Raw genomic sequence first — 26775 nt, forward strand, 5'->3', positions numbered from 1 at the left:
AGGACCAGAACTAGGTCCAGGTCCAGGACCAGGACCAGGACCAGGACCAGAACTAGGTCCAGGTCCAGGTCCAGGTCCAGGACCAGAAGTAGAACCAGGACCAGGACCAGAACCAGGACCGGTCCAGGTCCAGGTCCAGGACCAGAAGTAGAACCAGGACCAGGACCAGAACCAGAACCAGAACCAGGACCAGGACCAGGTCCAGGTCCAGAACCAGGACTAGGACCAGGACCAGGTCCAGAGCGCAGGTCAGCGCCGCAGCCTCAGGAAGAAGGCGTGGCGGCACTCGCTGCTGTCCACTGGGTAATATTTGTCGTAGAAGTCCAGGATGTATTCCTCGGCCTTGAAGCCGAACTTCTGGTAGAGCAGCATGGCCGGGTTGCTGGCCGACACGTGGAGCGTCACGTCCTTCCCCATGCACGTCTGAAACACACGGGTCGCACACGTCTGAAACACACACACACACACACCTGTTCCGGCAGTGTGTGTTTGCGGCCGGACTCACCTGGATCAGGTGGTAGATCATGAAGGTGCCGATGCCGGCGCGCCGCCACTCCGGGTGAACCAGCAGGAAGGAAATGTACGCCTCGCTGTACTTCACGTCCGGAACCATGAACCCGAAGCCCACCACCACCTTCCTGTAGAGCGCCACCACGCTGAAGTCCGGGTACTGCAGGCACTCGGACAGGTCCACACCTGGAGGGACAAGCCTGAGGTCAGAGGCCGGCGCCGCCATAGCAGTGCCGGGTGGGGGCGGGGCTACCTGGCCAGAAGCTGTCATGGCACATGGCGTTGACCGAGGGGATGTGGTTGGGCCGGACGTAGCAGTAGTCGATGGGAGCGTCGGGTTCTGGGGTCCAGTCCGGATCCGTCCTGTGAGGAAACGCCCGGATCTCAGCCAAGAGGCGGAGCTTCAGGGGGCGGGACTCAAAATCCCTCCTGAGAAAGAGTTGGACAGGTGAAGGAGAGACAGAGGGACACAAGGACCAGAACCGAGTGTTCCTCATAGGAGGGAAAGTTAGCACTCCAAAGGCCTGACCACTAGGGGGCCCCCCCACAAAAATGTATTTTTTTAATACCAAAAGGCCCTTTTGTCACTAATCCAATAAATGCTATGGTTGATTTGACTTGTTTCTAGCAGTGAGAGTTAAATGTTCTCCCTCCCAGACCAGAAAGCCAGCGTCCATATTTAGTGACCCCCCGTTTCTACATGAAATGGTTTGTTCCTGCTGAGCGCGCCGGACGGTGACGGTGTTTAGCAGTCAGTAGAGAAAGAGATAATAACCAGCTGCCCAAAAAATAATAATAAAACCAGGGTTAGAGAAGAAAGGGAGTCAATTTGTAACCCTGTTTTTCTTCAAGAGATCGGTGGCTATCGACCTGTTAGCAGTCTGTAGCTAAGCTAACTAAGCTGTTAGCCTCTAATTCACCATCAGTGAAGAACAAATATTTATTGAAAATATATTTAACTTGTTGGTTTTACCACTTAACAGCAGACGAGTCAGAGTCAGCAGCCCCCCAAACCAGCCTGACTCCTACCTGTGAAGAAGGTGAGGACATGCTAGGCTAGTTAGCTCCTGGTGAGTCAGGCTGCGCTAGGCCCAGATAGCTGGCTAACAGGGAACAGTTTGGGTTTCCAGGTTTGCTCTGGTTTTGTCCAGTTTTCATTACTTTGAGATGAACATGTTCATATGTTTATGAAGTTAGAAAGTGATGTTAGTTACCAATCTGTCTTTGTTTTTTATATTTCAAGAATAATGGGGGAATTATTTGATATGAATTGTTGCAGTAGAGAACTTGGCAGACTCAGACTGCAGCATGTGTGAATGGCGGCCGGTTCCGGACCTGATGAAGGGCTTCAGGATCCGGGCCGTGTACGGACTCTTGATGTTCTGGTCCAGACCGCCCTCGGCTCCCATCAGGCGGTGCCAGAAAGACACGGAGCGCTGCTGGACGCCCGGCCGGCTGGACGCGCTGGTCTGCAGGGACAGAGACGGGTCAGAGCCGGTCGGACCCAGCGGAGGTTCTGACCTGCACCAGGAGGTTCTGACCTGGAAGCGGTCCAGAATCCGCTGCTCCTGGCTGCTGGTGCAGTACTTTCTCTTAACCCCACCCACGGGCCGTGGCTCCGCCTCCTGCGTGGCGTAGATCCCTCCCACCAGGCTGAGCGCGGCACTGACGGCGCGGTCGATGTCCAGCAGGGGGAGCCCTCTCTGACGCTTGGCGTGGCGGACCAGCAGCTTCCTGCGGAGGCGCTTGGCGTGTGGCGTGACGGCGAGCGCCAGCGGGCAGCCGTCCAGCCGCCGCAGCAGCAGCCGCTCGTCGTACAGGCTGAGGGCGGAGACGACGGGCCGCGGTGCGGCGCCGTCCAGTTTGTCCTGAAGGTTCATCCTGCGACGCTCCGCCACGCGCCTGTCAGGGGGCGGAGCCTCACCGCAGCCCGCCGGCTGCTCGAAGCGCTCTTCGTGGGCGTCGTCTTCCTCACTCTCAGCTTCCCGCTTGATGAGAGTCTGTGGGGGGCGGAGCTTCTTCCGACCGGTGTGGCTGGCGCTGGGCGGGGGTAGGTACTCCATCCCCGGGTCGATCATACCCTCCGTCTCCAGCTCCTCGTCATCTGTGGGTGGAGCTGGCAGTCAGGAAGTGACGTCTGCACCGACATTGGCGGCGGGCGTACTCACCGTGGAACAGCGCCTGTGGCGGCATGGCATCGGGTATCAGGTCGGCCTCTGACAGCAGGCTAGGCGTGGCCGAGTGGGAGGCCGGAGTCCCCGGCCCGGAGAAGTCCGGTGATGGCGAGGGCGAGGGGCTGGTGAGCGGCGTCCGGTCCGACGAGCTGAGCGACGAGAAGTCGACGACCTCGCCCCGCTCCAGCACCAGGTCCGGGCGGCGAGCGCCGCTGCGGCTTACGGCCAGCTTGACGGGCGTGGAGGAGGCGCTGCGGTCGGCGTAGCCTCCGCCCGCCGCCTCCTTCTGGGCGCGCCGGATGTCTTTGGCCTCCTGCGTGCGGCTGCGCTTCTCCTTCAGCTGCATGGCGTTCTCCACCGGGTTCCTGGCGCTGCGCTTACGCAGGCCCTCCACCGTGATGATGGGTTCCAGGGGCGGCCGGGTCGCTGCGGCGGAACCACAGGTCAGGGGGCGGGGCTCGCTCGGCCGGTCGCCGGCGCGCCGCCACCGCCGCTCACCTTTGGTCTTGGTGCCGGACTTGTCGCCGTCCGGCCTCAGGGTGGGGGGGCGGTTCTGGACCAGCTTCCACCAACCCGGCTCGCCGAACTCCTGCGCTCCGGACCGGAAGAAGGCGGGGCTTCCGACGGACAGGCAGCCGGCCACCGTGCTCCACCAGGTGGATGTCTTCTTCCTGCCGACATCAGAGCACCAGCGTCACCTGGCCGCCCAACTCGGCTGGGGTACCGGCCCGCTACAGCACAGGAACTGCACCACATATGGACAGAGCCGCTTCCTGCGGCCAGGTCTCCGAGGGAAACTCACCTGTTCCCCAGCAGGAAGTTCCAGTGACGACCAATGAAAGCGCAGATGTCCTCCTTCCACCTGAAGTAGCCCTGCCGCCCCGTTCCCTCCAGAGACAGGTTGTACATGGCCAGCATCACCACCTGCGCACAGGAAGCCGTTTCAACCTGCAGGACAGGTGTGCAGTTGCTGAGGGGGCGGGGCCTTACCTGCTGCCAGGTGAGCCTCAGCCTCTCGAAGCTCTCCTTGCCGTCCTCAGAACAGTCGCAGCACAGGAACTTGAAGAAGTTGTCTCCCTTCAGGTAACTGGGCTGGTCGCCGCGGAGCTGACCTGGAACCACAACCAGGTCAGGATGCTAGCCTGCTAGCAGCGGAGCTAACTTGTAGCTTAGCACCTTTGCCAACATTGAACATTGTTAGTGCTCTTAGCTCTAAGTTTATTTGTCTGGATAAATTCTGAAGCAATAATTTCCTGGGATGGTTTGAAGTTTTAATTCTCCAAGTAGCTTGACATTAATATTCGTGCTCTTATTTTGAAGGGTTGCTTTTTCCCTCCCAATATCTTTATTTAACAGCAGAACAAGTCAGGCAGCAGAGCTTTGATTGGCTCACCTGCAGGGACAGCAGAGCTCTGATTGGCTCACCTGCAGGGACAGCAGAGCTCTGATTGGCTCACCTGCAGGGACAGCAGAGCTCTGATTGGCTCACCTGCAGGGACCCACTTGTGGCAGCGGTCACAGTAGAAGGACATGTCCTCGCAGGCCCAGCCGCCGTCCGCGTCCTCTCCCAGGTCGCTGGTCAGCGAGTCTCCGCTCTGGTCATGTGACAGGTCCTCCTGGTCCTCCGACTCCACGATCAGCAGCGTCTCCCCCTCCACCTCCCCCTCCTCCAGCCCCTCCGCCGCGCCGCCGCCGTCCATCGCCTGGAGAAGAGACGCCTGGACGGGTCACGTGACCAGCCGCCGGTTTGGACCCTGAACCGGGTCAGGACGTCTTCAGAATGACCCGTCACGGTGATGGTCTTTTTGAGGTGTGCGTACCTGACTCAGATGTCCTGTGGGCGGAGCCTGGCCTCCTGGCCCCGCCTCTCCTCCTCCAGCTGCCGGGTCAGAACCTTCTGCTCCTCCAGCAGGTTCTGCTGCTTCCGCTGCAGCCGGTCCAGATCCCGCAGGACGCCCTCACGCAGACGCTGCACAGAACCGGGACCAGATCAGAACCAGGACTGGCTCAGAACCAGGATCGGAACAGAACCAGATCAGGACCAGGATCAGGACCGGATCAGAACCAGAACTGGTTACAGTTTGATTGATGGGGAGAACAGGACTACCACCAGAGTTATGACCTTTGACCTGTAGAGGTGAAGCTCTGGGGTTCAGCCTGTGCCTCTGACCTCTGACCTCTGGCTGGGAAGTTTTCCTGCTGGCAACCATCTTCCTCTCTAAGTGAGGATGATGAAGTGGACCGAAACCAGCTCTTTCTCCCGGGTTACCGGCAATTCGCTCATTAAACCATAGAACCACCCGAACCCTGAGGGTTCTATCGGAACCGGATCGGTTCTGGACTTTACCTCTACAGGTCTGTGTCCGGATGAGTCCGGATGGACCCGGTTCCGCCACCTGGTCAACTTGTCCGGTACAGCCCGGTTCCGGTCCGCTTACCTCCCGGTCCCAGGCCTGCTTGAGGTGGACCCCGGCCACCGAGCTGACAGTCAGAACCACAGAAACCGTCAGAACCACCTTGGAGGTCGTAGACATGCCTCTGGGTCGCTGCAGTTAGCACGAAGCTAACAGACGCTGCTGCCGCTACTTCCGCCTCCTCTTCTTCTTCTGCGGAGTTGAAGTGGCGTGACCCCTGCCGGTGGAGCGGGATAATTACCGTTCTCCTTCCTCTGATTACAGTAGTTTCCAGCCAACATCACCGAGACTCGCTGATTATTATTATTGTTAATCTTTTTTTTTTTAATGGGTTGACAAACAACATCAATATCATAAACACAGCACATGCAAAACAATAATGCCAGTGGGGTATTTAGCAAAAATAATAGATAGAAATGTCAAAAAACAATGTTAAAGTGAACACATCAGTTCTTTTAATGGCTTTATGTTTTAAATGCTGAAACCAAGATCAGGACCGGATCAGAACCAGGACCAATACTGGACCAGGACCAGAACCAGGACCAGAACCAGAACCGGGACCGGACCGGACCAGGACCATCGTCCCGGTGTCTGTTCATCACGGCGGCCATGTTGATGTGAATCGTCCCAATGAGATTCTCAGTCTGTGCTGCGCGTCACTTTATGCTTTTCTAATTCTAAACTGTTAATCTGTCAGTTACACCTGACTCAGTTTAATCTGATTTTAAATGCAAACCAATCTGGATCACCTCTATCACTATTATTACTCAGGTAATTTGCTCCAAGCAAAGAACACGATTCAAAAATTAGAAAAAGAAGCTTTTAGAAAGTGAAATGGGTACCGACAGGGGAGCAACTACATACTTTCTGAGGTGCGAACATGTCATCGTCCTCCATAAACATAAACTTGTACAATTCATCTTTAATTAAAGTATCAATAATAATAAATGTACATATATGTGAATAATTGCTGCCTACAGGGCAATTAAAAAAGAACGAAACAAAAAATTGGGCAATATTTAATATTTTAATATATTTGAGCCTCAATACAATTGAGGTTGGCTGAGGTTGGCAGCCAACAGGCCAACCTCAGACCTGTGGGCTGCAGGTCTGAGGCTTTTTGTTAGAATGTTTTCTATCATTTTTATATTTTAATAGGAAACCTGATCCAAACTGGCAACCCACATTAATAAAATGGTGAAATAATATTGACCACAAAACACTATTTATAAAATATATCAATATTTTTCCTACACAATCCTAACAGATGTTTTTAATGATCTCTTCACAATATTTATTAATTTATTTACTATTAATCTATTTGTATGATTTGTTCTTTAAATTGCCATCTATATTATTTTTCGGTCTCAGGAAATGACTGAGGGATGAAGAGGCTGATGTTCTGGTTCTTTAGGTTCTGACGGGTCTGCGGTTCCTCTCCTGATCCATTCTGTCTGGTATCAAACCCACTGAATATCGACACATTTATTTTAATGCTCCTATTAAACGTCACTGTGATTGTTTAGCCTGTTTCTTCCCACCACCGTCTGTGTTGGAGCTATTTATTCTTTATTTCTTTATGCATTTGAATTTTGTTAGTTTATTTTTACATTTCTAGTTTTTGTATTATTTGCAGGTTAATAATTGTCAATTCTATTTATCTTCTGTTTTTATTATTTGTTCTTATTTATTTGTTTTCTAAAGACAGGAAGTGAGGTGGATCAATCCACTTTCTATAAGTGTAGGGGCCTGGTAAAGACCAGTAGGCATTTGGGTTTGGGGCCTTTGGTTTTTACCAGAGCAACAGAGCAACAGGGCACCAGAGACAGAAGTAGATAGGAGCAACAAAGGAATGTTTGAAAGTTATAAGTGTTTTGCTGAAAAGAAAAATAAAAGCAACCAAGATAATCAACAAGTTTTGACATTAAACTTTTTGTGCCTGCGTGAAGAATCTGGACCCCAGTACCTCATAGTGGCAGTTGGAACTTTTTATTGGATGTTTGGTTTGACAAACAATCGCCACTACAGTCTGTATTTTTGCCAGAGGTTTTATTTCTAAGGACGGTGTTTTATCGGGCGGACATTTTGAAAAGACGCGGGTTGATAGCAGCTCACTGCGGCTGCGTAGCAACCGTTAGCTCTACATCCTAAAGGAAATGAAAATGTATGGTGTTTTGTGAGGGACTTTATCTCTTAAGGTTCCAGTAATGCCAGAATTAATAATAAATAATAAAGACGTTGTGGTCTCTGATTTAGTAATGTAATTAGATTAGTTGTGTTACCATCACCACGCCACTAGAGGCAGTCAGACCTGAAAAGATGCCACTAAGCAGCAGATTTAGAAGTTCACAGAAAGCTACAGAATCTGTTAAAAACTGTGAGCTGCACTGAAGTAAATAAAAGAGAGAAGTTCAAAAAAATGCTGAGAGTGAAAATCCTTCCTAAAGATGAAGATATATCACAGATTAAAATAAAAATGGGAGAAACGGATAATATAGGAAATAGCGCCCCCTTCACTTCCGGAGTGCAACGGTCCCATTTCCAAATAAAGTCTGTGACCATGAGCAGATGGAGTTGCGAGTCTTATTTAAACCTTTATTTATGTATTCTATGAGTTTAGGCACCTTTAATTTCCTCCATAACAGAGGTCCGTCCCGCCCTTCCTGTTTGCTGCAGAGAGGTGAACTTGAAATTTCCTTATGTAAACAATAACATGCAGAGGGTTTATATTTGTAAAAATGATTATGATTACGTCAGCGCCTGACGTAATCATAATCGTAATCATAATCAACCTATGAACGTCACTGTGCTATGAACGCACGTCACTGGTTCAAACCCACTTTTTGCACCACGGTACCGAGACCACAACCCGACTACGGGTCCAGACAGAGGGACGGGTCCAGACAGGGCGGAGCGGTTTGGATCAGCTGCTTTATTGATCATGGAACATAAACAGGACAAAGGTTCACTGTACATCCGGAGAGCGACGTAAAAATAAATATTCACAGCAATAAATAAAGCCCGACATGAAGCGCCGTGTTCGCCTCAGGCGGTGCAGTCCAATGCTATTTACACTCATCATCATCATCATCATCATCATCATCATCATCATCACGTGTCACTTCCTGCAGCAACGCTTAAAAAACTAAGGAAAGCAGAAAGTGTTGCGTTTAAAAACCTTCCAGCTTCTTCTGTCCGGTATCAAACACTTCAATCAGCAAGTTACAAAAATATCACACAGCCGGTCCACCTGCGGTCCAGCTCAGAACCAGAACCCAGCAGGCCGGATTATCTGCATCCGGCGAGACCCAGAAGAGTCCGGAGGGTTCTGGTGGTTCTGACCCGGATCTTCTGCAGGTTCTGCTTCCTGTGTTACAATCGAGGCCGAGGAGACGCAGCGACACGACACAGAGGCGGCAGGTTCTCCAGCGTGCAGCCGCCGCCAGGAGGGGGCGCTGCAGCTTTCATAGTCCAGCTCAGTGTCTGACACACACACACACACACACACCCACACACACACACACACTAAAACAAACAGATGTAAACATGAACTCAGGAAAAACAAACACCTGAAACTTCCTTTCATTGCAGGCGGTTTCCCGTTACCATGGAAACCACCACTGGCGCTCAACAGTAAAACATGGGCATCGTTGTCTGAATGGACCGGTTCTGGTCCGAAATGAAAACTGGGAATGAAGCCACAACCCAACTGGACTGGGTCTGGTTCTGACCGGGCCGGCACCAACCAGGTTAGAAGAACCAGTAGTGAAACTGTGGTTCTGTTCAGATCCGGATGATGCTGGACCAGGCTGGTCTGTTTCAACCACAGGCATCAAACTCCAGTCGCTGTGCCTCAGGTCCAAAACTGGAATGAAACGGCTTCATTACCTGGACCTGTGTGGATCAGTTCTCCAGAACCTGGACCTTCACCTGGACCTGGACCTTCACCTGGACCAGGACCTGGACCCAGAGCCTTACTGACCTAATTATTCTGTCCCAGTGGTGCAGCAGAGGAACATCTAGAACATCTAAACGTTGCAGAACACCGGACCTCCAGGACTGGACTTTGACACCCCTGGTTTAAAGGGACGGTACCACATATCTGTTTTGACGGCCAGTCAGAGACTGTGTCGCCTTGGGTTATGAAAATGTTTGATGCGTCTAAAATGACTAAAGAAATCTGACTTTGCTGTTGAATGTTTTGAAATTGGGCCTCTGTCTCTTTAAGAAGCTCCTGCTCTTTCTGACACGTCGCTCCTCCACTAAGACTTGAATGATTTTTTTCTTAAACATGAATGAAAGAGTCCAGGCAACACTCCAGGGATGTTTTTGATGTGGGAATAACATTAAGATGATATTCTACGTAATAATGCAGCTGATTCTCAGGATCCCAGAGAACTAAAGTGGATCAAACAGGAGAAAAGTTAAAGTTTCAGAATACCAGCCAGTAGGGGGCAGCCTAGAGCCTCGCTGCTACATAATGACCCATGTTGAAAAGGAACAGTTTGGTTTGGAACAACTACTGCCATCTAGTGGTCAGGTTGGAGACAGCAGCCATTTGAATACCTTAATGGGCTCACCTGTCTGACAGGGAACAACCCAGTCCAGCATCACTGGGATCGACTGGGATCGTCCAGATCCTCAGGATCCATCACTAATCCATCATCAGAACCACCCGGGACCAGAGGAACCAGAACCGGAACCGGTTCTATTACCTGGAGACGGTGCTGGACTGTATGAAATGAATGCCGGAGAGCAATCGAATACACACACACACACAAACACACAGAGTTCACAAAAGACACAACAAAACGTTTCCCTTGAGAGTCCAAACAGCTTCAGGCATCGGACCGGACGAAAAGCGCTGCTCTTCCGTGTCTCCGGACATCCGAGCTCTCTGCCGCCGGAAGAGTCAGAGAGTCTTGAAGGAGTCGAAGCGCTAGGCTACCGACACCAACGTCCCATTCCCTTATTCACAACTTAAGGTAGTCCAGGTGAGATAATCCGGGAGGGGAGGATCTGGACGGACAAGCTGCTGACAAACAAAGGAATCCGGGTGAGTTTGTTCCTGTGATGAATGATGTCGCCCCTAGGTGGCGATGTCACGACATGCAGCGAGAAGCTCGGCGGGTCGACGGCAAACCAAAAGGATGTGCAGAACAGACATCGGAGTTTTGGGAACAGAAGGAAGGTGGGGCCGTTCTGCGTTAGCGAAGCTTCTACGGCTACTGGATCGGACGGTTGGAGAGTTCAGCGGTCCGACGCGTTCGTTCTTCCGACGGAACAGGAATCGATGGGGATCAAGACACGAGTGCGAACAAACGGAAACCAGCCCAGGCACAAGTTGGACCCCACCCTCACCCGGATAACGGACGACAGTTTTGGCGTTGTGGGTATGTACAGTGACTTCCTGTGGAGGGCTGGATGGTGGCGATCCGGCGCCGGCGTCAAAGGTCAGGGTCAAGTCTTCAGGCTGAGGGGGGCGGGGCTAACCCAGCCACACTACCGTTTGAGTGCGAACGGTGAATCTCCAGTTAGCCTTATTGGTAGCTGTGGTGTGGCTAGTTCCGCCCCTTCCTCTAGCTCCGCCTCCGGCTACTGGTGGACCTCGTTGGCGATCAGACTGTCCTCCCCCGACTGGAAATCCGCCTCGTTGATGCTGTTCCCTCCGTTCAGCATTTCCTCGTCCTGCGACGAGCCCCGGTCCTCCTCGCTGCTGGCGCCGCCCGGCTCGTCCGAGTTCGGGTCCTGCAGCACCTGGGCGATGTACATCTGCTGCTGCGGCGCCACCTGCTGCTAGACACACAGAACCACAAGCGGGTCAAAGCCGGACCCGAACGGTTCGTGACCCGTTGGAGAACTGAGGTCTGGTCAGAACCTGGCAGGAGGACTCACCTGAGACTTGTTGGTTGGAGAGGACGAAGAGCGAGCCGGTCGTCCGTTCTTCACGGCGTCCACGTCGCTCTCCTTTGTGTCGATCTGAAACAGGAACGCTGGGCAGTGAGACGACCAACCGACCAATCAGCGGCCGGACTCTCACCTGCAGCCAGAACTCACCTTGTAGTTGTGGGCGCTCAGGTACTTGAAGTGTCCAAAGCAGACGTGGGACAGACAGACCACGATGGTGACGACCAGAACCACCAGAGTGAACATGGAGGTGGGCGTATCAAAGCCTGGCGGGACAGAGAACAGTTAGAATGAGACCACAGAACCAGTCCTGGTACCAGAACTCACACCTAGTCTGGCCGTCTAAGGTAAGCTGAAGGAATCCAGAAGCAGAGCTGCTCACTTGTGCGGACAGTGGAGAAGAAGAGCAGCCAGAAGAGGCAGAGGATGGGCGCCGCCACCACCTGAGTCACTGCAGCTGAGTGGATCTTCTTGTCCAGCTTGGAGGGCAGGTAGGCGTAGTACATGTTGTACCTGTCCACCAGGTGTTTCAGCAGCATGTACATGAGACCTGGAGGAACAGCAGAGTTGAGTTACCTGCTCAGGTAGCTACCTGCTGATGGAAGTGCTGCGTACTGACCAAAGGGGACTATGATGGGGCAGGTGATGCTGTAGGCCATCACCACCGTGAAGACGTTCATCATCCAGGCGTACGCGGCGCCGAACTGGAACTCGTAGGCCTGGTGCTGCAGAGACAGAGTTGCAGTCAGAAAGGACACTTCTAGGACCAGGTGTCCAGCACCGTCTCCGCCCTCCTACCCTCTTCACGTTGCGGCGGTCGGCGGCGGAGCGAGCCAGGCACAGGCGGATCATGTACATGAGCAGACCGGGGATCCTCAGCAGGTCCATGGCGTTCCCGATGAAGGCCGAGGCGATGACGTAGTTGACGAAGAACGCTCCGTTATCCGGTAAGAAGACGCACCTGAAGATAAAATCCTTTCTCATTGGCTGATCAGAAGGATGAAAACACAAACCCAACCAGATGCCTTAAGGCTCACTTCCTTTTCTGAACATCTGGTTGTGCTTCTGTTGAAATCCCGTCTGCTTAATGTAACTTTGTTGGGTTCTGTCTTTCTGCCACGTTGTCCTTTGGCTTTGACTGAATCTCAGTTGCTCACAGTTGTAGCCTTGGTACTTCCTGATTGTGTTTATTTACAAATTTAGGTCTAGACTCTGTTTCGATGTCCAAGTCTCAAAGTCTTTGTCTCGGTGTGGATCACTCTGAGTTTTGGTGTTTAAGTCAGGAGAAATCCTGGTTCTGGTCCCGACCCGTAAAAGTCTCTCTGATATTTTTCATACTTCATAAAGTTTTGGTTTTCAGCTGAATGTCTCAGCCTCTATAGATGAGGCGCCAGGCTTTGACTTGTTCCCAAGTCGTTGGGGCAGCGACTTGATCGCTGTCTTTAAAACTCGACCCGATTCTTCATCTTGGTCAAGATGAACTTGGTGTCTAGATTTTAATTCTGGTTTCAGCTCAGGTTCTAACTCAGACGACATATGGACCCTAGTGGGAACCTGGTTTATCAGCTCTTCCCTGCGGTTTGTGGTGAGCAGTTTACAAATGGAGACAAAGTGACTTACTCAAATCTGACTTTAGCGTCATCCAGGAACTTCTTATCGAACAGCCAGCGAAAGAAAACATCCAGACTGTAAAGAGAGACAGGATTCAGTGACAGCAGAGCGGACAGGCGCTGCGGCGCCGCTGCAGGTGCAGGCGTCCCACCTGCTGAGTCCAAGAGACGGCAGCAGCAGAACCATGAAGATCAGGAAGGTGTAACATTTGTGCATGGTGGTCCTGTTTTCTCCAGACCTGCAGGAACAGACAGAGGAACAGGTCAGTACCCGCCACGGTTCTGGTTTCACTCGCCGCTCCAATCACCGGAACACCGGAGCCCGATCCGGACCGAGACGGGCCTCAGCAACCCGACCCCTGGTTGATGCCAGAGATGAGAGGAAGCAGCGGTACCTGGTCCAGTGAGCTTCAAAGAAGGCAGAGTAATAGACGATGGTGGGCAGCAGAGCAGAAAAGGCCCAGAGCAGCAGGGTGGGGAAGAACTGAGTGATTATGGGGTTCTGTCCAGAAGAAAACAGAGTCAGAGTCAGAACCAGAACCAGAACCAGAGTAGAACAAAGCTGGCCCAAAGAGTTGCTCAGAGGAACACAAACACAGGGCGGCTCTGCTTACGTTCAGATACTCCACAGGCTTGGTGACGTTGAACTTGTCCATGGTGGAGATGATGATGGCCGGCGTCGTGAGGAAGAAGAGCAGGATGAAGAGGATGCAGTTGATGATGAAGCAACGGATCCACCAGGAGATCCCGCCCAGCGACAGATGCTCCCTGCAGGAAGGAACCGCAACATGTCAGCAGGAGACGCAGCCACGGGTTTGTTTTACAGGCGGAGTCTGCGGGTGGAGTCTGCGGGTGGAGTCTGCGGGTGGAGTCTGTGTACCTACCAGCGGACGTTCTGCGGGTCCGGCGCGTACGTCACACTCCAGTTGTGAACATGCAGGACTTCGCTGAACTGAGAGGAACACGGCTCCTGGCGACAACGACAACCCTGAACCTGACAGGCGTTGAAGTCCTTCAGGATGCTGTGGAGGAAGGGGCGGAGTCAGAGGGAAGGGGTGGAGTCAGAGAGGAAGGGGCGGAGTCAGAGGGAAGGGGTGGAGTCAGAGAGGAAGGGGCGGAGTCAGAGGGAAGGGGTGGAGTCAGAGAGGAAGGGGCGGAGTCAGAGGGGAAACGGGTGGAGTCAGAAGCATGAATGGCCAACAGCAGGAAGAAAGATACTCGATGTGAGGAATAAACGTAATCTAAGTGATGAAATGAATGAAATCGTGTCCATCGGTATCTTGGATGTAAAATCTGAGCTGTGGTTTTGGTTCGGCTGCTCACATGGCGGTCATGGCCTCGTTCTGGAAGGTGACGAAGGCCATGCCCAGGGGCTTGGTGTGGACCTTCTCCTTCTCCTTCCTGTACTCCTCCTTCAGCTTGGCCTCTCTCTTGGTGTAGTAGCTCACAGCCTCTTCCTGTAGGGGAACCAGACGCGTTAACGGCCCGGTTCTGAACCCAGAAACCTGACGAACGAGGGACCGGTCGGGCGGAGGTCACCTCCTCGCAGCCGGCGATGGCACAGCAGCACAGGTGTCCGCAGGGTTTGGGGTTGATCATGGTGGGAACGTGCTCCTTAGCCATCAGGTCGGTGAAGAACTTCTTACTGCGCTCCGTCTTCTTCCTGCAACCACACCCATAAAACGTCCTGAACGCTGCGTCTGCAGGCCCGGTGACCCGGGACCAACCCGGACTCACCTCTCAGCGCTCAGCGCCATCAGTTTGGCCACGTTGTAACAGATCCGAGCCTCCAGAACCACACAGTTGTCGTAGGCCTGCCTGCGGAGCAGCACGGAGGGAAGTTAGGACAGCTGCTGCGGGCCGGCGGATCCTCGTTACGGTAAAACTCACTCAAAGTGCTGCTTGATCTGACTCTCGTCAGCATACTTGGAGATGCCGTTTATGAATAAAGTGCGTTTCACCTGCAAGACACAACCCTGGGATTACTGGCCACTCCAGCTCAAACCCAGTAGACGTCGTCAGAACCAAGTGGATCAGAAGGCGGGCCGCAGCGCCGCCTCACCTACCAGATCGTCCTCCTTGTAGTGCATCTTAGATGTGTGTCTCCTCATGCTGTAGACCGTCAGCAGCAGGTACATGAAGGCAAAGGTCGTATGGAGCCACAGCAGCTTGGTCCTGGAAACAAGAGCCGGTTCAGTTTCTGTTGGGTTGGCGCTGCGTTCTGCGCGCTGCGTTCTGCGCGCTGCGTTCTGCGCGCTGCGTTCTGCGCGCTGCGTTCTGCGCGCTGCGTTCTGCGCGCTGCGTTCTGCGCGCTGCGTTCTGCGCGCTGCGTTCTGCGCGCTGCGTTCTGCGCGCTGCGTTCTGCGCGCTGCGTTCTGCGCGCTGCGTTCTGCGCGCTGCGTTCTGCGCGCTGCGTTCTGCGCGCTGCGCGCTGCGCGCTGCGCGCTGCGCGCTGCGCGCTGCATCCGTCACCTTTTACTGTCAGTATTGTTCCTCTGTGGCAAATCTTTATGCTGAACTAGCAGTTTCCTAAAACTTGTCCCTGTAAACGAGGCAAAGAGTTTCTTCCAATTCCAGTATCCATGCTAAGCTAGGCTAACATTTAGCCTGTGTTTTAGGTCTTCATGCTAAGCTAGGCTAACATTTAGCCTGTGTTTTAGGTCTTCATGCTAAGCTAGGCTAACATTTAGCCTGTGTTTTAGGTCTTCATGCTAAGCTAGGCTAAATCAATTCAAAATCTAATACTTCATTTGTGGTTTGCGGTCACACGTCTTGGTGAAAACATGCCAGCAGACGGTGTGTGTTGGCTGGAAGCAGGCTGAGCGCCGTCACTCACTCTGACTTCAGGTTGGCGATTGTGGTGCGTCCGAAGCTGTAGGCGTTGTTCTCTGGAACAGACAGACATGACAAAACGAGCCATGAGTCCAGCAGGTGAAACCTTCACGTTCCGACACCGTTCCAGACCAAAAGCTGGAGGTCTAAATCTAAACGTCAGGGAGAATTCACCAGAACCAGACTCGGGTCACAACACTCAGTACAGCATCTACAGACCGGATGGGACCGAGTCCAGGTCCAGCTAGAACCACCAGCTAAATCACGCCTAGAGCGGCGCAGAGCGCCTCCCGCCCTGCAGCCGCCGCCTTTACCTTCTTTGGAAGGAGGTCCAGGAGCTCCCTGGCTTAGGAAAGCATCTGCACTGATAATTCTGACTAAAACCAACCAGAAACAAACGGAGAGCGTCATGAAGGGAATCCTGCAGACCGCAGTCCGTCCAGAGTCTGCAGCTTTTTGCCTCTGAGCCTCAGCCGGAGCGCTTACCCAGCAGGTCACCGGAGAAGTTCACCGGCAGGACGATGCCCACGGAGAGGACGCCGACGACGACCAGCAGGCCGATGATGTGGCGCTGGAAGGACAGGTAGTGCACGGCGTCCTCGCCGCACTTCTCACGGATCTCCTCGTCCCTGAAGCGTCGATGAAGGAGACAGATCTCAGACCCTCAGATCAGACATTTCCAAAGCAAAGAGAAGCTGGTGGGCTGTTGAGAGCCAGACTTACTTTATTCTGAAGATGGCGGTGAGCCAGGAACAGAAGCCCTGCAGGAGGAACCAGACGGATCAGAACCAAACCCCGGAGCATGAAGAGCAGCGGCACAACATTTATTTTGTTGTACAGAGAACAACAACATTTCATTTCAGGACATTTCCATCGAGCAGCAAGCAGACGAGGGGCCGGCGCCGCAGCGTCTGTTTCCAGGCACGTCGTCCCACTTCATGGCACAACCCAGCGGCCATGTTGCCTTCAGCTCATTGTACTGCTGAATATATCAAATCTCACTTAAACTAATAGCATTTCTTTAAATTAATCTTCTCTACAGCGTCTCCAAATGATTCAAAATGTGGCAGCGAGACTTTTAGCTGGAACCCTGAAACCAGAGATCAGAACTCCAGTATCTGCCAGGTTCTTATGGGATTGATTTTAAATCCTTTTATTGGTTCTTAAAGCTTTCTGTGGCCTCGCTCCAGCTTCAAATAATAAACTGCTCTAAATATTCCCAGAACCATTCGCTGTCACTGCTCCTGATGTGTGGAGCGATTCGCCCTCCAACATTACATCATCAAAACTCATTTTTATTCTTTAGCTTTTCCAGAAGGCCTGACATGGTAATTTACTGTTTTCATTTTTTATCTGCAGGTTTATGATTACTCTACAGCACTTTGGTGCAGTGGATATTTGTTTTTAAGATCAAAAGGTTAATTTTACATGACACTTCATAATTTTGTGTTTGTAATTTATGACAAACAAATATTGTAAAACTACTTTTAGATGAGTTTCTAATGTTTTTCTGACAATATTTTACATTAATCTGCTTAACTATATCTGATGCTAAGCTAAGCTTGTTTTTACAGTATTATGCTAAGCTAGGCTAACAGTTTCCCCCTGGGTTTATACAAGAATCCCAGAGTTGAATTTACTACCTTTTTAACTACCTCTACAATATTTTTACTACAAACACAAAATTGAGCCAATTTCACAACAATTTCCTCCATTTTGGGAGATGGGAGATCGGTGGATATTTATGTGAAGCCGATCTCATCCTCTGATCTTTTCTGCTCTGCAGTGAGAGGACAGACTGACCGACCAGGTCTGCAAGCCTGTAGTCATCAGTAGTGACCTCACTGTGACCAACAGAGACTTTCTTCCTATATTTAACGACATTTCAGTCAAAAAAATTTCACTGGCTAAATTGAAATCGGTTAGGGTCAAACCTTTTATAGATTGATAATCTGTGAGAATCTGCAGTCGGTTCACTGACCATGTAAAATGACGGCTCATGTAAAACTTTATCTCACTTACTTGAAGGTCTAACTGTGACTTTAACTAGACCAAAACCTCACATATCAAAAACAGGAAGCACTATTTTTAGTGCTTATCCTAAATCCATAAGACTCAGGATATTTGTTCTTTTAAAGAATATCAGTAAAATGCAATGACATTCTAATTTCACAAGCTGATGTTTTATTCTCGGATTATTAGTTTGCTACTAATCGTCAAACTAGAACAACTCGATAACAAGGTTCAAGGTGTCATATTTCACAGGTCATTGAACAGTTTAATAAACAAATGTCCATGTGCAGCGAGGCGACCGACCGACACACACAGTGTCAGATCATGGTCACCATTAGAGCAGCAGTTTAAATGAGCTGATCAACCAGCGCTGAGTTCAGATCATCTAACAATCTAAAACAACATCCAGCCTGGAAACAGGAAACTGTTGAGGACTGAATGTGTTGCCCTTTGTGCGGGAAACGTTTGCGGGTTTTATGGTGATGGATCCTCATGCATATAGCTGTTGGTTTGTTGCCATGGCAACGAGTCTGCGTGTAGCTAGCCGACAGAGAAAGTGAGGGAGGAGGGGATACGAGTGGTTTGAGTTGTTCTTTGACGGTTTTTCTGAGTTATTTTCCCTTTGCTGCGGCGCACTGCTCTACATTAGAAGGTTTCATTTAGTTACCGGAACCGTTCTACCGGAACCGTTCTACCGGAACCGTTCTACCGGCTCCGGACGGCAAGGAGAAGAATCGTCTTTTTGCCTTTGCAAAATTTCTGGATGTAAACAATAACATGAAACGTGTCTAAATGGTATCAGCTAATAATGAATGATAAACTTGTTCTAACATGTTTCCTACATTTGCAGTGGAATCTTAACTATTGACTTTGTTCACACTGCAGCTGGTGTGATTTTATTTACTTTAGCTGCTGCAGCAGCTCAGCTCTGAGCTTTAGGGTCAGCAGGTCAGCTGCCTGTCTGCAGCTCCCGGAGCGTCGCTGGTAAAACTTTGGCTCGTCTCTGACCTCGAGTTTCCAGATGCATCGCTTCGTTTAGCACCAAAAAACGAAACGGGATCTGCTCCACGGTGGAGCCTCAACCCGCAGGAATCCTGAATGCTGATGAAAGCTGGACGCTCCGCTCGGTCTGATTTGATCTCCGTCACGTGGTTCCGGGTCAAATTTAGATTTTTTCCTGCATACTTCATAAAATGTCTTTTGGTCATTCCTAGTCTTTGAATCTCGGATCATCGAGCCAAAGTTGTGAAAACTTATATTTTCCCCTGGCGAAGCGCAAAATGACTGGCTAGTCTCAACACGTTAGGCGGGTCCAACACTACGCAGCTTGGAGTCGGTCAGTGACAGCTCAGGTCCTGCCAGAACCGTAGTTATCATTTTTATACAGATTTTAGTAAAACGAGCTTAAAACAATAAGTGAGCATCAATGGAAAATTACAAATATTTTGAAGGGATGATGAAAAATTTACTACCTTTAGTTACTTAGGGCAGCAGAGAGAACCACAGGCTGCCCCCTCCCCACTATGGAACAGATTTACACTTTTGGACATTTTAAATGACTCTTCACACCCTGGCCATGGTCTCTTCCAGCTGCTGCCATCAGGCAAGAGATACAGAGCAATAAAAACCAGGACAAATCGCCTAAAAAACAGTTTTTACCCGATGGCAATCATGGCACTAAATTCAAAGGCATAAGAACTTCTGCTCTTGACACCACTTTGTTAAAAATGTCAATTCTGTTGCGACACCTCCAGGCGCTGCAACCATCTTCTGATGTCTATTTATTTCTCATTTTGTACTATTTATTTCTTTATCTTTGTATATTATGTATATACACATAACCTGCATCTTAACTCAAGTCGAGCAAATCTCAATCTCATTGTAATCTGTTGATGACAATGACAAATAAATCTTATCTTACTTTTTACTACCTTTTACTGGCCTTAATTTGAGCTCATTTAATTTATTACCTTTTACTACCGCGCGGAAACCCTGTTCCCTCTGTTTGTAGCATTATGCTAAGCTAGGCTAACAGTGTCCCTCTGTTTACAGCATTATGCTAAGCTAGGCTAACAGTGTCCCTCTGTTTACAGCATTATGCTAAGCTAGGCTAACAGTGTCCCTCTGTTTACAGCATTATGCTAAGCTAGGCTAACAGTGTCCCTCTGTTTACAGCATTATGCTAAGCTAGGCTAACGGGTCAAGTCTGTACCGAAGGCTGAGTTTTATACGCGAACATGACAGCAGGGAAACTAATCGGACCTCAGAATCAGATCAGAACCTGAAGGAAACTCCAACCAGGAGGCCGTTAAACATCTGAAGGTTCATATGAGACTGATGAAGGTGAGGAGGAGGAGGAGTGATGAAGACATCCTTACGTTGTCTCTCTGGTCAAAGTCCACAGAGCTGGACACCGAGGTGAGCCGTTCGTAGCGATCCGGAGTCTCCGAGTGCATCGCTGAGGCAACGCTGCAAACAGACGGGAAGGAGTCAGTTAGCATGTAGCCGCCTGACCTTTGACCTCTATGCCTGAAAGCTGGTTCCCTCAGACTGACAGGAGGAGGGAGACACAGACGGAGCTGCTTCAGGGTCTGAGACTTCAGGACAAACGGCCCCAAAGGGACAGGAACTAAAACTGCGCCCCCTAAAGGCCGACCCCAGATTTAACGATGAAGATCTGGATCAAATTTCAGGCAAATGAAAACATGAAAATGTTGAGCTAAAAGTTTAAAAATCCACCAAAAACATAAAGAAATTAAGAAAACCTTTCCAGACAGGCCCCGCCCACTTCCCTGCTGTGACCAGGTGTAAGGGGTTTCCTGACCGTCCTTCCAGGGACTGACCTGCAGGAACCATGAACTCCTTGGCGCCTCCTAGTTTGAAAGCTAGCAGGCGGGTTCTGAGTTCAGACATGATCTACCTGGTTCTGACTCGGCCCAAGGCGCACTGAGGTCTATCCTACTGACTACCACGGGGTCACCACGAGGTCACCAAGGGGTCACCACACACTGAGCTGCAGCAGCAGCCGTTACCTTTTCACCGGCTCATAGTTATCTGTGTCTCGTCTGCGGCTGAGTTAAAGATGGAGAGAGGAGCGCAGCGTTAGCTTCATCACACACACACACAGAGTATGGAGGGTTAGCAGGGCCAAAAGTCACTCATTAGTGAGCAGAACGTCTGATAGGACAAGAAGGAGCCAGATGTGCTAGTGGACCAATCAGAGCGCAGCATCCTGTTAATGGAAGCAGCAGCAGAAGAAGAAGAAGAAGAGTGAGGTATAGGAGGAGGAAGAGAAGGAGTTAACGGACAAACCAAACAGCCGACAGGCAGCAACATACTATTCCTGCTCCTCCAGGTCGCTGAAACGCTTCTTCAGTCTTCAAGAAGGAAAAACAGGAAGATGAGGAAAAGTTACTGAAGCAGAACCTCCCGTTTCTCCAGACATTCCTGATCCTCAGCCCAGCGTTCTCCAGAGACATTTACACTTCAGCAGCCCCGCCACCAGGGGGCGGCGATGAGACCACAGGAACCAGTCATTTCCTGCTTACCTGTCTGCATCTGTGACCAGCGCCAGGCGGCCATAATCCCACGCAACCTTCCTCAGGATGGAGAAGACGAAGAGGAGCACCTGAAGAAAAACAGCATGATGAAGAAGAGCATGTAGAGCTGAATACGGAGCTAGATGTAGATTCTTCAGATTGAACCCTTTCTCTGTTCCTGCTCCTAAGTTCCTGCTAGCTTTCAGCCGAGGGTATTTTTTCACTGCATTCTGTGCAACACAACCAGCTAAGAACATGGAGCCATTTGCTCTGCTTGTAATTCACAGAAATGCAGCTTTTCTAGCATAACGTCACATTTAACTGATCCAACCAGAGAAACACGGTTCCCTCGCTGAAACCACCTGAGCAGCATTTCAGAATCAGAAGCTCACATCCACCGCCTGCTAATTTCTCTGCTAATGCTGTGCTAACAGCTCTGCTAACAGTTCTCCAAATGCTCTGCTAACATTCTACTAACTGCTCTGCTTACAGTCAGCCAACAGCGCTGCTAACGCGCCGCTCGGCGTAGCGACGACAGGCTCACCAGGAAGCACATGAAGTCCAGGGCGAGCACAGTGGGCACGCCTCCGAACGGCAGCCCCTGCAGCACCGTGCTGCGGATGCGGGCTGAGTAGCAGTAGTCTTTGGATTCATCGTCGGCTGTACAGTTTTTCTGTTCGCTGCAGGCCGGGCTGCTACCCACTGACTCCATGGTGACAATCAGCGCACTGAGCATGCTCACTGCCACATCCTCACTGGGAACCTGAAGAAGACAGAGGCCAGAGGTTTGGGATCTGGGAACATTCCTCTGGATTTCCAGCAACATCTAGAAACAGCAGGCTAACACCAGCAGGCTAATGCTAGCATTCACAGCTATATCTTGTAATTTCCTGTAATTTTTTTATGGTCTGAACGGTGGAGCAGAAATCTGTCAAAGATAGATAGAAACATAGATGTTGTACATAGAGACATACTCGGGCTGGGCCATGTGGCAAATAAAATCATAAAAACATTCAATTTTATTCAGTTACACATGATAAATTATTTTTTAAAGGATGTTCTTTAGGTGTTGGAATCAAAACCTCCTCCACTGAGTCTGACACAAAGTGGGACTGCACAAATATCGTCATGGAAACCTCAGTGCTAACAGCTGAAAGGAGCATGCGAGCTAACGTGCTAGCTATGTTTACGCTACAGCTAGCCAGCTAGCATTCAGAGTCTTTTTAAAAAAAAATAAAATAAAAAAAAGGTTTTATTGGCTCTGGTGGCCTTTATTTGATAGTTAATTGACAGGAAAGTGGGTAATGATAGAAGGGGAAGACATGCAGCAAAGGTCGCCAGGCCGGGAATCGAACCTGCGACGGCCGCGTCCAGAACTAAGGCCTCCTTATGTGGGTTGTGCTTAACCCCTGCGCCACCACAGCACATCCCAGCATTCAGAGTCACAGCGCTGAAGAGGAGCTTTGCTACATGTGGCTTTACTCTGATTTGATCTTCATCACCATGGTAACCAGTAGCAGCGCTGCAGCTGATCCAGGTGTTCCGCTACCTGTCGCTCCGCAACCACAGGTGAAAATAGGAGTTTTAAAGATGAAGATTAAAACGTTGAGCAGAGATCCAAGAAACCATCCAGATGGGGTCCAAAGGTCTGTCCTGACCGGACCGACTGGTTCCATCCCGACCGGTACCAGATGATGGTACCGGTTTCAACTCATTTGAGCTGAAGGAACCATATGAGAGCCGAGGTTCCAGTGGTTCTGTTCGGCCGCTCTACGAGAACCACGTGTGGTTCTGTTTATTACTGGAGCAGTTGATGAAGATCCATAAAAGTTCTGCTTCCAGAACCAGCAGGGTTCTCCCTGCTCTCCCCCCAGACCCCCCTCCCTGTTGCCATGGCGCCGCGGCAGCATGACTCGCCGTCCAGGCCCCGCCCCCTCCCAGGCCCGGCTCCTGATTGGTCCGGGTGGGTCGGCTGCAGCCGGCAGATAACGATAAGGAGCCTCAGATCAGAAACAGGAAGTGGTTCTGCTGCAGCGAACCCGCTCCAGAATCAGAACCACCAACGGCCCAGTCAGACCGGCAGAACGTCTGACTATCAGCAGAACCATGAGAAAAGTTCTGAAGTCCAAATGTCTCCCTGAGACAGGTCCTGGTTCTGGTTCTAATCTGGACCCAAATGGATGAAATCCCTGGATTCCTCCATTCTGGATCCAGATTCCTTCTCAGAACCGGGTCAGAACTCTGGGAACGCTCCCAGAGTTCTGACCCGGTTCAGCTCTTCAGACCTGGTTTCCTTCCTGGAGTCCAGAGAGGATGAAGGTCAGAGGTCAGAGGTCGGAGCTGCAGCTGACCATTAATGGGTTCAATAATCAGCTGGTCTGCAGATTTTACTCCACGTGAATTTATTTCCTTTTTGAAAGCAGAAATCATTTCCTGCAGCTGAAATCCCTCCGACAGGAGAAAAGCTGAACATCGATAGATATCGATTATTGATTAATGACTGGATGCTAAAGCCGATTAATGGGAGATTATTTCCAGAATGTGAAGCTAAAACTGAACTGGAGTTCAGACTAAAATGTTTTTATTTTAAATGTTAATATGTGTTTACATTTTTATTTTAATTATTGATCTGATTTTCTTTCAGTCTGGATTCAGTTTTTTAGGTTTTATTGGCTCTGATGGCCTTTTATTCCATAGTGAGTTGACAGGAAATGAGAGAAGAGCAGGCCGGAAATCGAACCTGCGGCGGCGCCCCACAGCGCCCCCTGAATGATCCGTTAACCCATAATCAATTACTGAATTAATTCAGGATTAGTTCAATAGAAGACAGAACCAGAACCCCTAGAACCGTCTGATCATCTCCAGAACTGCTGAAGAACTGGACTGAAATGGATCAGAACCGGTCAGCAAAACCGGTACTGACGGCTGCAATCTGTTTCTTTTCCTGACCCGGCGGATAGAACATCAACTCCTCCATGTTCTAGGTTTTGTAGATCTAGGTGAGCCTGCTCACTGCAGATTATCTTTCAAGTAAAAGAAAAGAAAAGAAAAGTTTTTGGACTTTTTTATTATCTAACCCTGTTTACTAACAAAATTGTTTAGAAAAATGATCTTTTGTGTGAAAACGTCTTGTAGTAGCGAGTCTGTTGTGGGAACGCCAAAGCCTGAATCTGATTGGTCAGTTTGCTTTTTCTGTGAGCTAAAAGTGAATGAGGGAGTTTGATCCTCCCGTAGTTCTAAGAGCCGTTTGGATCCCGCCTGAGCTTTTCACCGTTTGCGGTTCTGGTGGGTCGGCGGTTTTATGGTTTGGCGACCGGTTGGCCGACCGTGACATCTGCCGCTCTCCCTGAGCGTGGTGCTACGTCTGTGGAAATGTTGGCCAAAGAGCAGAAATGAAGCAGACATTGTTGCTTCTCCTCTGGATGTCTCAGAGCCACCGGACCTGGAACCTCCGGACCTGGAACCTCCGGACCTGGAACCTCCGTCCTCCTGCAGGTTCATCCTAGGCTTTGCTAAGTCTGCTGTTTCAGTGGGCCATGCGCATTACGCGCTGTGGTTTAGCTTTGTGCTGGTTTCATGAACATTGAAACCTCCGATAGGCTCTGTGGGTCCAGCGGTTCTGTTTTTAAATCGCTTAATGATTAAAATGGACCCGGAACCAAACAAAGATCCTTTAGAATGTTTCAGTCATGGATCAACGGCTTTGATAAAAAAATAGAGTTGATGTTTCTTTCATGTTTTCAACACAGATTAAACGCCTCGATGGGTTCAGATGTTTCTGGAAACCAACTTTCACTAAAATCATAAAGTTTCTGTTCTGACACTGATATCAGCTCAGAACCAGAACCGGTCTGTCAGCAGGTCTAACGAGGAAGCTCTGAAGTGATGGGTTGAACATTTACTGGTTTATTTTTCCAGGTTTTTCCAGGTTTGGGCTCCAGCTCCATCAGGTTCTTTATAAGTCAAGGTGATGGAAACTCTGGAAATATTCTGAAAAAGCTGCAGTTCGTGTTGGACCGGGATCAAACAGGCCCATTAGTTCCAGATGACGGACCGAACCGAACCGAGGATTCGGGTTTCAGGCCTGACAGAAGGCTGATCCTTTGACTCACTGACCTGATTTCTGCCGGAGCTCCAGCAGGCCGTGCGGGGCCGCAGCACGTACAGCTAGGCCCGAACCGAACCGGCCCTCCCAGCCAAACAAAGCGCAGAGACCCCGCGCATCCCCGCATTTCCACCTGCGTGGATCTGCTCCATCAGATGCGGACAGGCACAAGCGCGCGCCGGGCGCGTGCACAGCGCACACATTATGTAACCCCCCCCCCTCCGCGGCCCCCACCGGGCCGGATGGATGCTGCCGGGGGAAGCGGCGCCGCCAGGCCGCCGGAGAGGCTCCAGCCGCGGCCTGGCGGCCCCCGGCGGCCCGCTGAGCGGATCAGGCGGAGCCGCAGCTCAAAGCCAATCATGGAGAATTAGAACAAAGCCGGTACCTGACCATCCGAAGCAGAACCGAACCCCCTCTGCTGCTCCGCGCCGCTTCCAAAACAACCGCCAAATGAACAAATCCTCAGAAGAGCCGATGCGCCCGAACCGCGGGCCGCCGCAGCGCCGCCATGCCGCAGAAACCCGCAGGGAGCCGCAGAGAGCCGCAGAGAGCTGGATCCACCGCCGGGGACGCTGGGCCGACAGTCCGCTGCGAGCCGCTGCGAGCCGCTGATCCTCCGCCGGCTGTCCGAGGCAAAATGGAGGCGGAGCGGAGCTGCGGTGACGCGCCGCCGCCAGCAGGGGGCAGCAGGAGCTGACCTTCAGGCTGCGTCTCGCCCTGCGGTTACACAACCGGTCCACGCAGAAGAAGACCTGCTGCTGCTGCTGACGAAGACGATGATGAAGATGATGATGAAGATGATGATGAAGTTCTTAACAACCTGCTGATCCTCACCAAATTCTTCATCCACTCCTGTAAATGGGAAATAGAAATCCTGACTTTTCAGCTTTTAAAAACCTTTTAATGGACAAAAATCACTACAGAACCTAAAACTGATGAAAAACCAGCAGGAATAAATCAAACTTTTAGACGCCTAGAATGGTGTGAATTTAGTAGAAAACTAAAGGCCCTTTGTCTCTGCTTGTTTTCGGTTTGTTTTTTTCATTACGCTTTCCCTCTGTTTGATGTCTGATAAATTTTATTTATTTATAATTTTATTTTACCTGTTTACATTTTTTTTATTGTCATAATTATAAGTGTGCCTTAAGCCTGTAAGACTTGTTTCTTCATGTATGTGCATGCCACGTGATATTGTACACTTGTTCAAAATGTTTAATAAAAACAAAAAAAAAAGAAGATGATGATGAAGATGATGATGATGAAATCAGGTGTCCGATCATCTGGACGCCTTATCACGTGACTAAATGAAGGACTTCCGGTCTGACGCAGGTCCGGACAACCAGAGGAAAAACGTTTGATTAAAACTCACGATGCGCTGTGGAGGCAGCAAGGTCCCCGGTTCGAACCCCAGCCGGTTCCGCCCGGGGTCCGCGGTGGACCCGTCCAGGTTGGACCTGGCAGCGTTCATCGTTCCTTCATCAGGACTCTGATCCACTTCTGAAAGTTTTATCACAGTTAGTCTGCCACACATAAAGTTTGCTGCTGTCCCCTTGGCTGAAAGGGACAGAGCCGTCTCTCTCAGGTCCAGCAGAGGACGGATGGACTCAGTGGACCTCTAACCGTCCAACAAGCCAGAACTCAATGCAGAGCCGAGAATTAAATCACCTTTAT

At 50.6% G+C, this 26775-nt stretch overlaps 3 protein-coding genes across 9 annotated transcripts; all 3 read right to left on the reverse strand.

Moving 5' to 3' along the window:
* Positions 1-175: 175 nt before the first annotated feature.
* On the reverse strand, positions 176-4387 carry kat14 (lysine acetyltransferase 14). Its single transcript, XM_032563163.1, has 10 exons — positions 4174-4387; positions 3675-3796; positions 3487-3608; positions 3183-3355; positions 2679-3110; positions 2052-2614; positions 1846-1979; positions 764-939; positions 506-696; positions 176-423 (listed from the first exon to the last, which is right to left on the reverse strand). Exons 1-10 carry the CDS (start codon positions 4382-4384, stop codon positions 250-252), a joined length of 2298 nt encoding a protein of 765 aa, XP_032419054.1. The 5' UTR covers positions 4385-4387; the 3' UTR covers positions 176-249.
* Positions 4278-5285, reverse strand: pet117 (PET117 cytochrome c oxidase chaperone). Of its 2 annotated transcripts, none has more exons than XM_032563240.1 (3): positions 5123-5285; positions 4505-4653; positions 4278-4387 (listed from the first exon to the last, which is right to left on the reverse strand). In XM_032563240.1, the coding sequence occupies exons 1-2, from the start codon at positions 5216-5218 to the stop codon at positions 4510-4512; spliced, it is 240 nt and encodes a 79-aa protein (XP_032419131.1). In that variant the 5' UTR covers positions 5219-5285; the 3' UTR covers positions 4278-4387; positions 4505-4509. The 2 variants fall into 2 exon arrangements, with proteins under 2 accessions (XP_032419131.1, XP_032419132.1); XM_032563241.1 differs by lacking the exon at positions 4278-4387 and adding an exon at positions 4419-4438.
* Positions 5286-9762: 4477 nt separating this feature from the next.
* LOC116720094 (CSC1-like protein 2) lies at positions 9763-25742 on the reverse strand. Of its 6 annotated transcripts, none has more exons than XM_032563158.1 (24): positions 25490-25742; positions 21544-21762; positions 21009-21088; positions 20799-20837; positions 19839-19929; positions 16171-16208; positions 15934-16076; positions 15452-15503; positions 14682-14790; positions 14506-14576; positions 14353-14433; positions 14155-14278; positions 13939-14072; positions 13500-13637; positions 13230-13383; positions 13011-13117; positions 12768-12854; positions 12626-12691; positions 11804-11966; positions 11625-11730; positions 11388-11555; positions 11156-11271; positions 10994-11077; positions 9763-10888 (listed from the first exon to the last, which is right to left on the reverse strand). In XM_032563158.1, exons 2-24 carry the CDS (start codon positions 21733-21735, stop codon positions 10694-10696), a joined length of 2538 nt encoding a protein of 845 aa, XP_032419049.1. In that variant the 5' UTR covers positions 21736-21762; positions 25490-25742; the 3' UTR covers positions 9763-10693. The 6 variants fall into 6 exon arrangements, with proteins under 6 accessions (XP_032419049.1, XP_032419048.1, XP_032419046.1 ...); XM_032563157.1 differs by having other exon boundaries at positions 9763-10891; XM_032563155.1 differs by having other exon boundaries at positions 9763-10894.
* Positions 25743-26775: the final 1033 nt, after the last annotated feature.

This window comes from Xiphophorus hellerii, chromosome 5, assembly GCF_003331165.1.
Source record: "Xiphophorus hellerii strain 12219 chromosome 5, Xiphophorus_hellerii-4.1, whole genome shotgun sequence".
In the NCBI taxonomy this organism is placed as follows: Eukaryota; Metazoa; Chordata; class Actinopteri; order Cyprinodontiformes; family Poeciliidae; genus Xiphophorus; species Xiphophorus hellerii.

What these genes read in the sequence shown, in the direction of transcription:
- LOC116720094 (XM_032563155.1), bottom strand. Translation starts at nt 21,735, where the DNA reads ATGCTCAGTGCGCTGATTGTCACCATGGAGTCAGTGGGTAGCAGCCCG. An exon ending in CCATCGCCGGCTGCGAGGAG is followed by an intron (nt 14,073 to 14,154) that starts GTGACCTCCGCC and finishes GTTCCCCTACAG; the next exon opens with GAAGAGGCTGTGAGCTACTA. An exon ending in AGCCTGTGGAGTATCTGAAC is followed by an intron (nt 13,118 to 13,229) that starts GTAAGCAGAGCC and finishes TCTTCTGGACAG; the next exon opens with AACCCCATAATCACTCAGTT.
- kat14 (XM_032563163.1), bottom strand. Translation starts at nt 4,384, where the DNA reads ATGGACGGCGGCGGCGCGGCGGAGGGGCTGGAGGAGGGGGAGGTGGAG. An exon ending in AACTTCCTGCTGGGGAACAG is followed by an intron (nt 3,356 to 3,486) that starts GTGAGTTTCCCT and finishes TGATGTCGGCAG; the next exon opens with GAAGAAGACATCCACCTGGT. An exon ending in TGATCTACCACCTGATCCAG is followed by an intron (nt 424 to 505) that starts GTGAGTCCGGCC and finishes CGTGTGTTTCAG; the next exon opens with ACGTGCATGGGGAAGGACGT.
- pet117 (XM_032563240.1), bottom strand. Translation starts at nt 5,218, where the DNA reads ATGTCTACGACCTCCAAGGTGGTTCTGACGGTTTCTGTGGTTCTGACT. An exon ending in AGCAGGCCTGGGACCGGGAG is followed by an intron (nt 4,654 to 5,122) that starts GTAAGCGGACCG and finishes GGTTCTGTGCAG; the next exon opens with CGTCTGCGTGAGGGCGTCCT.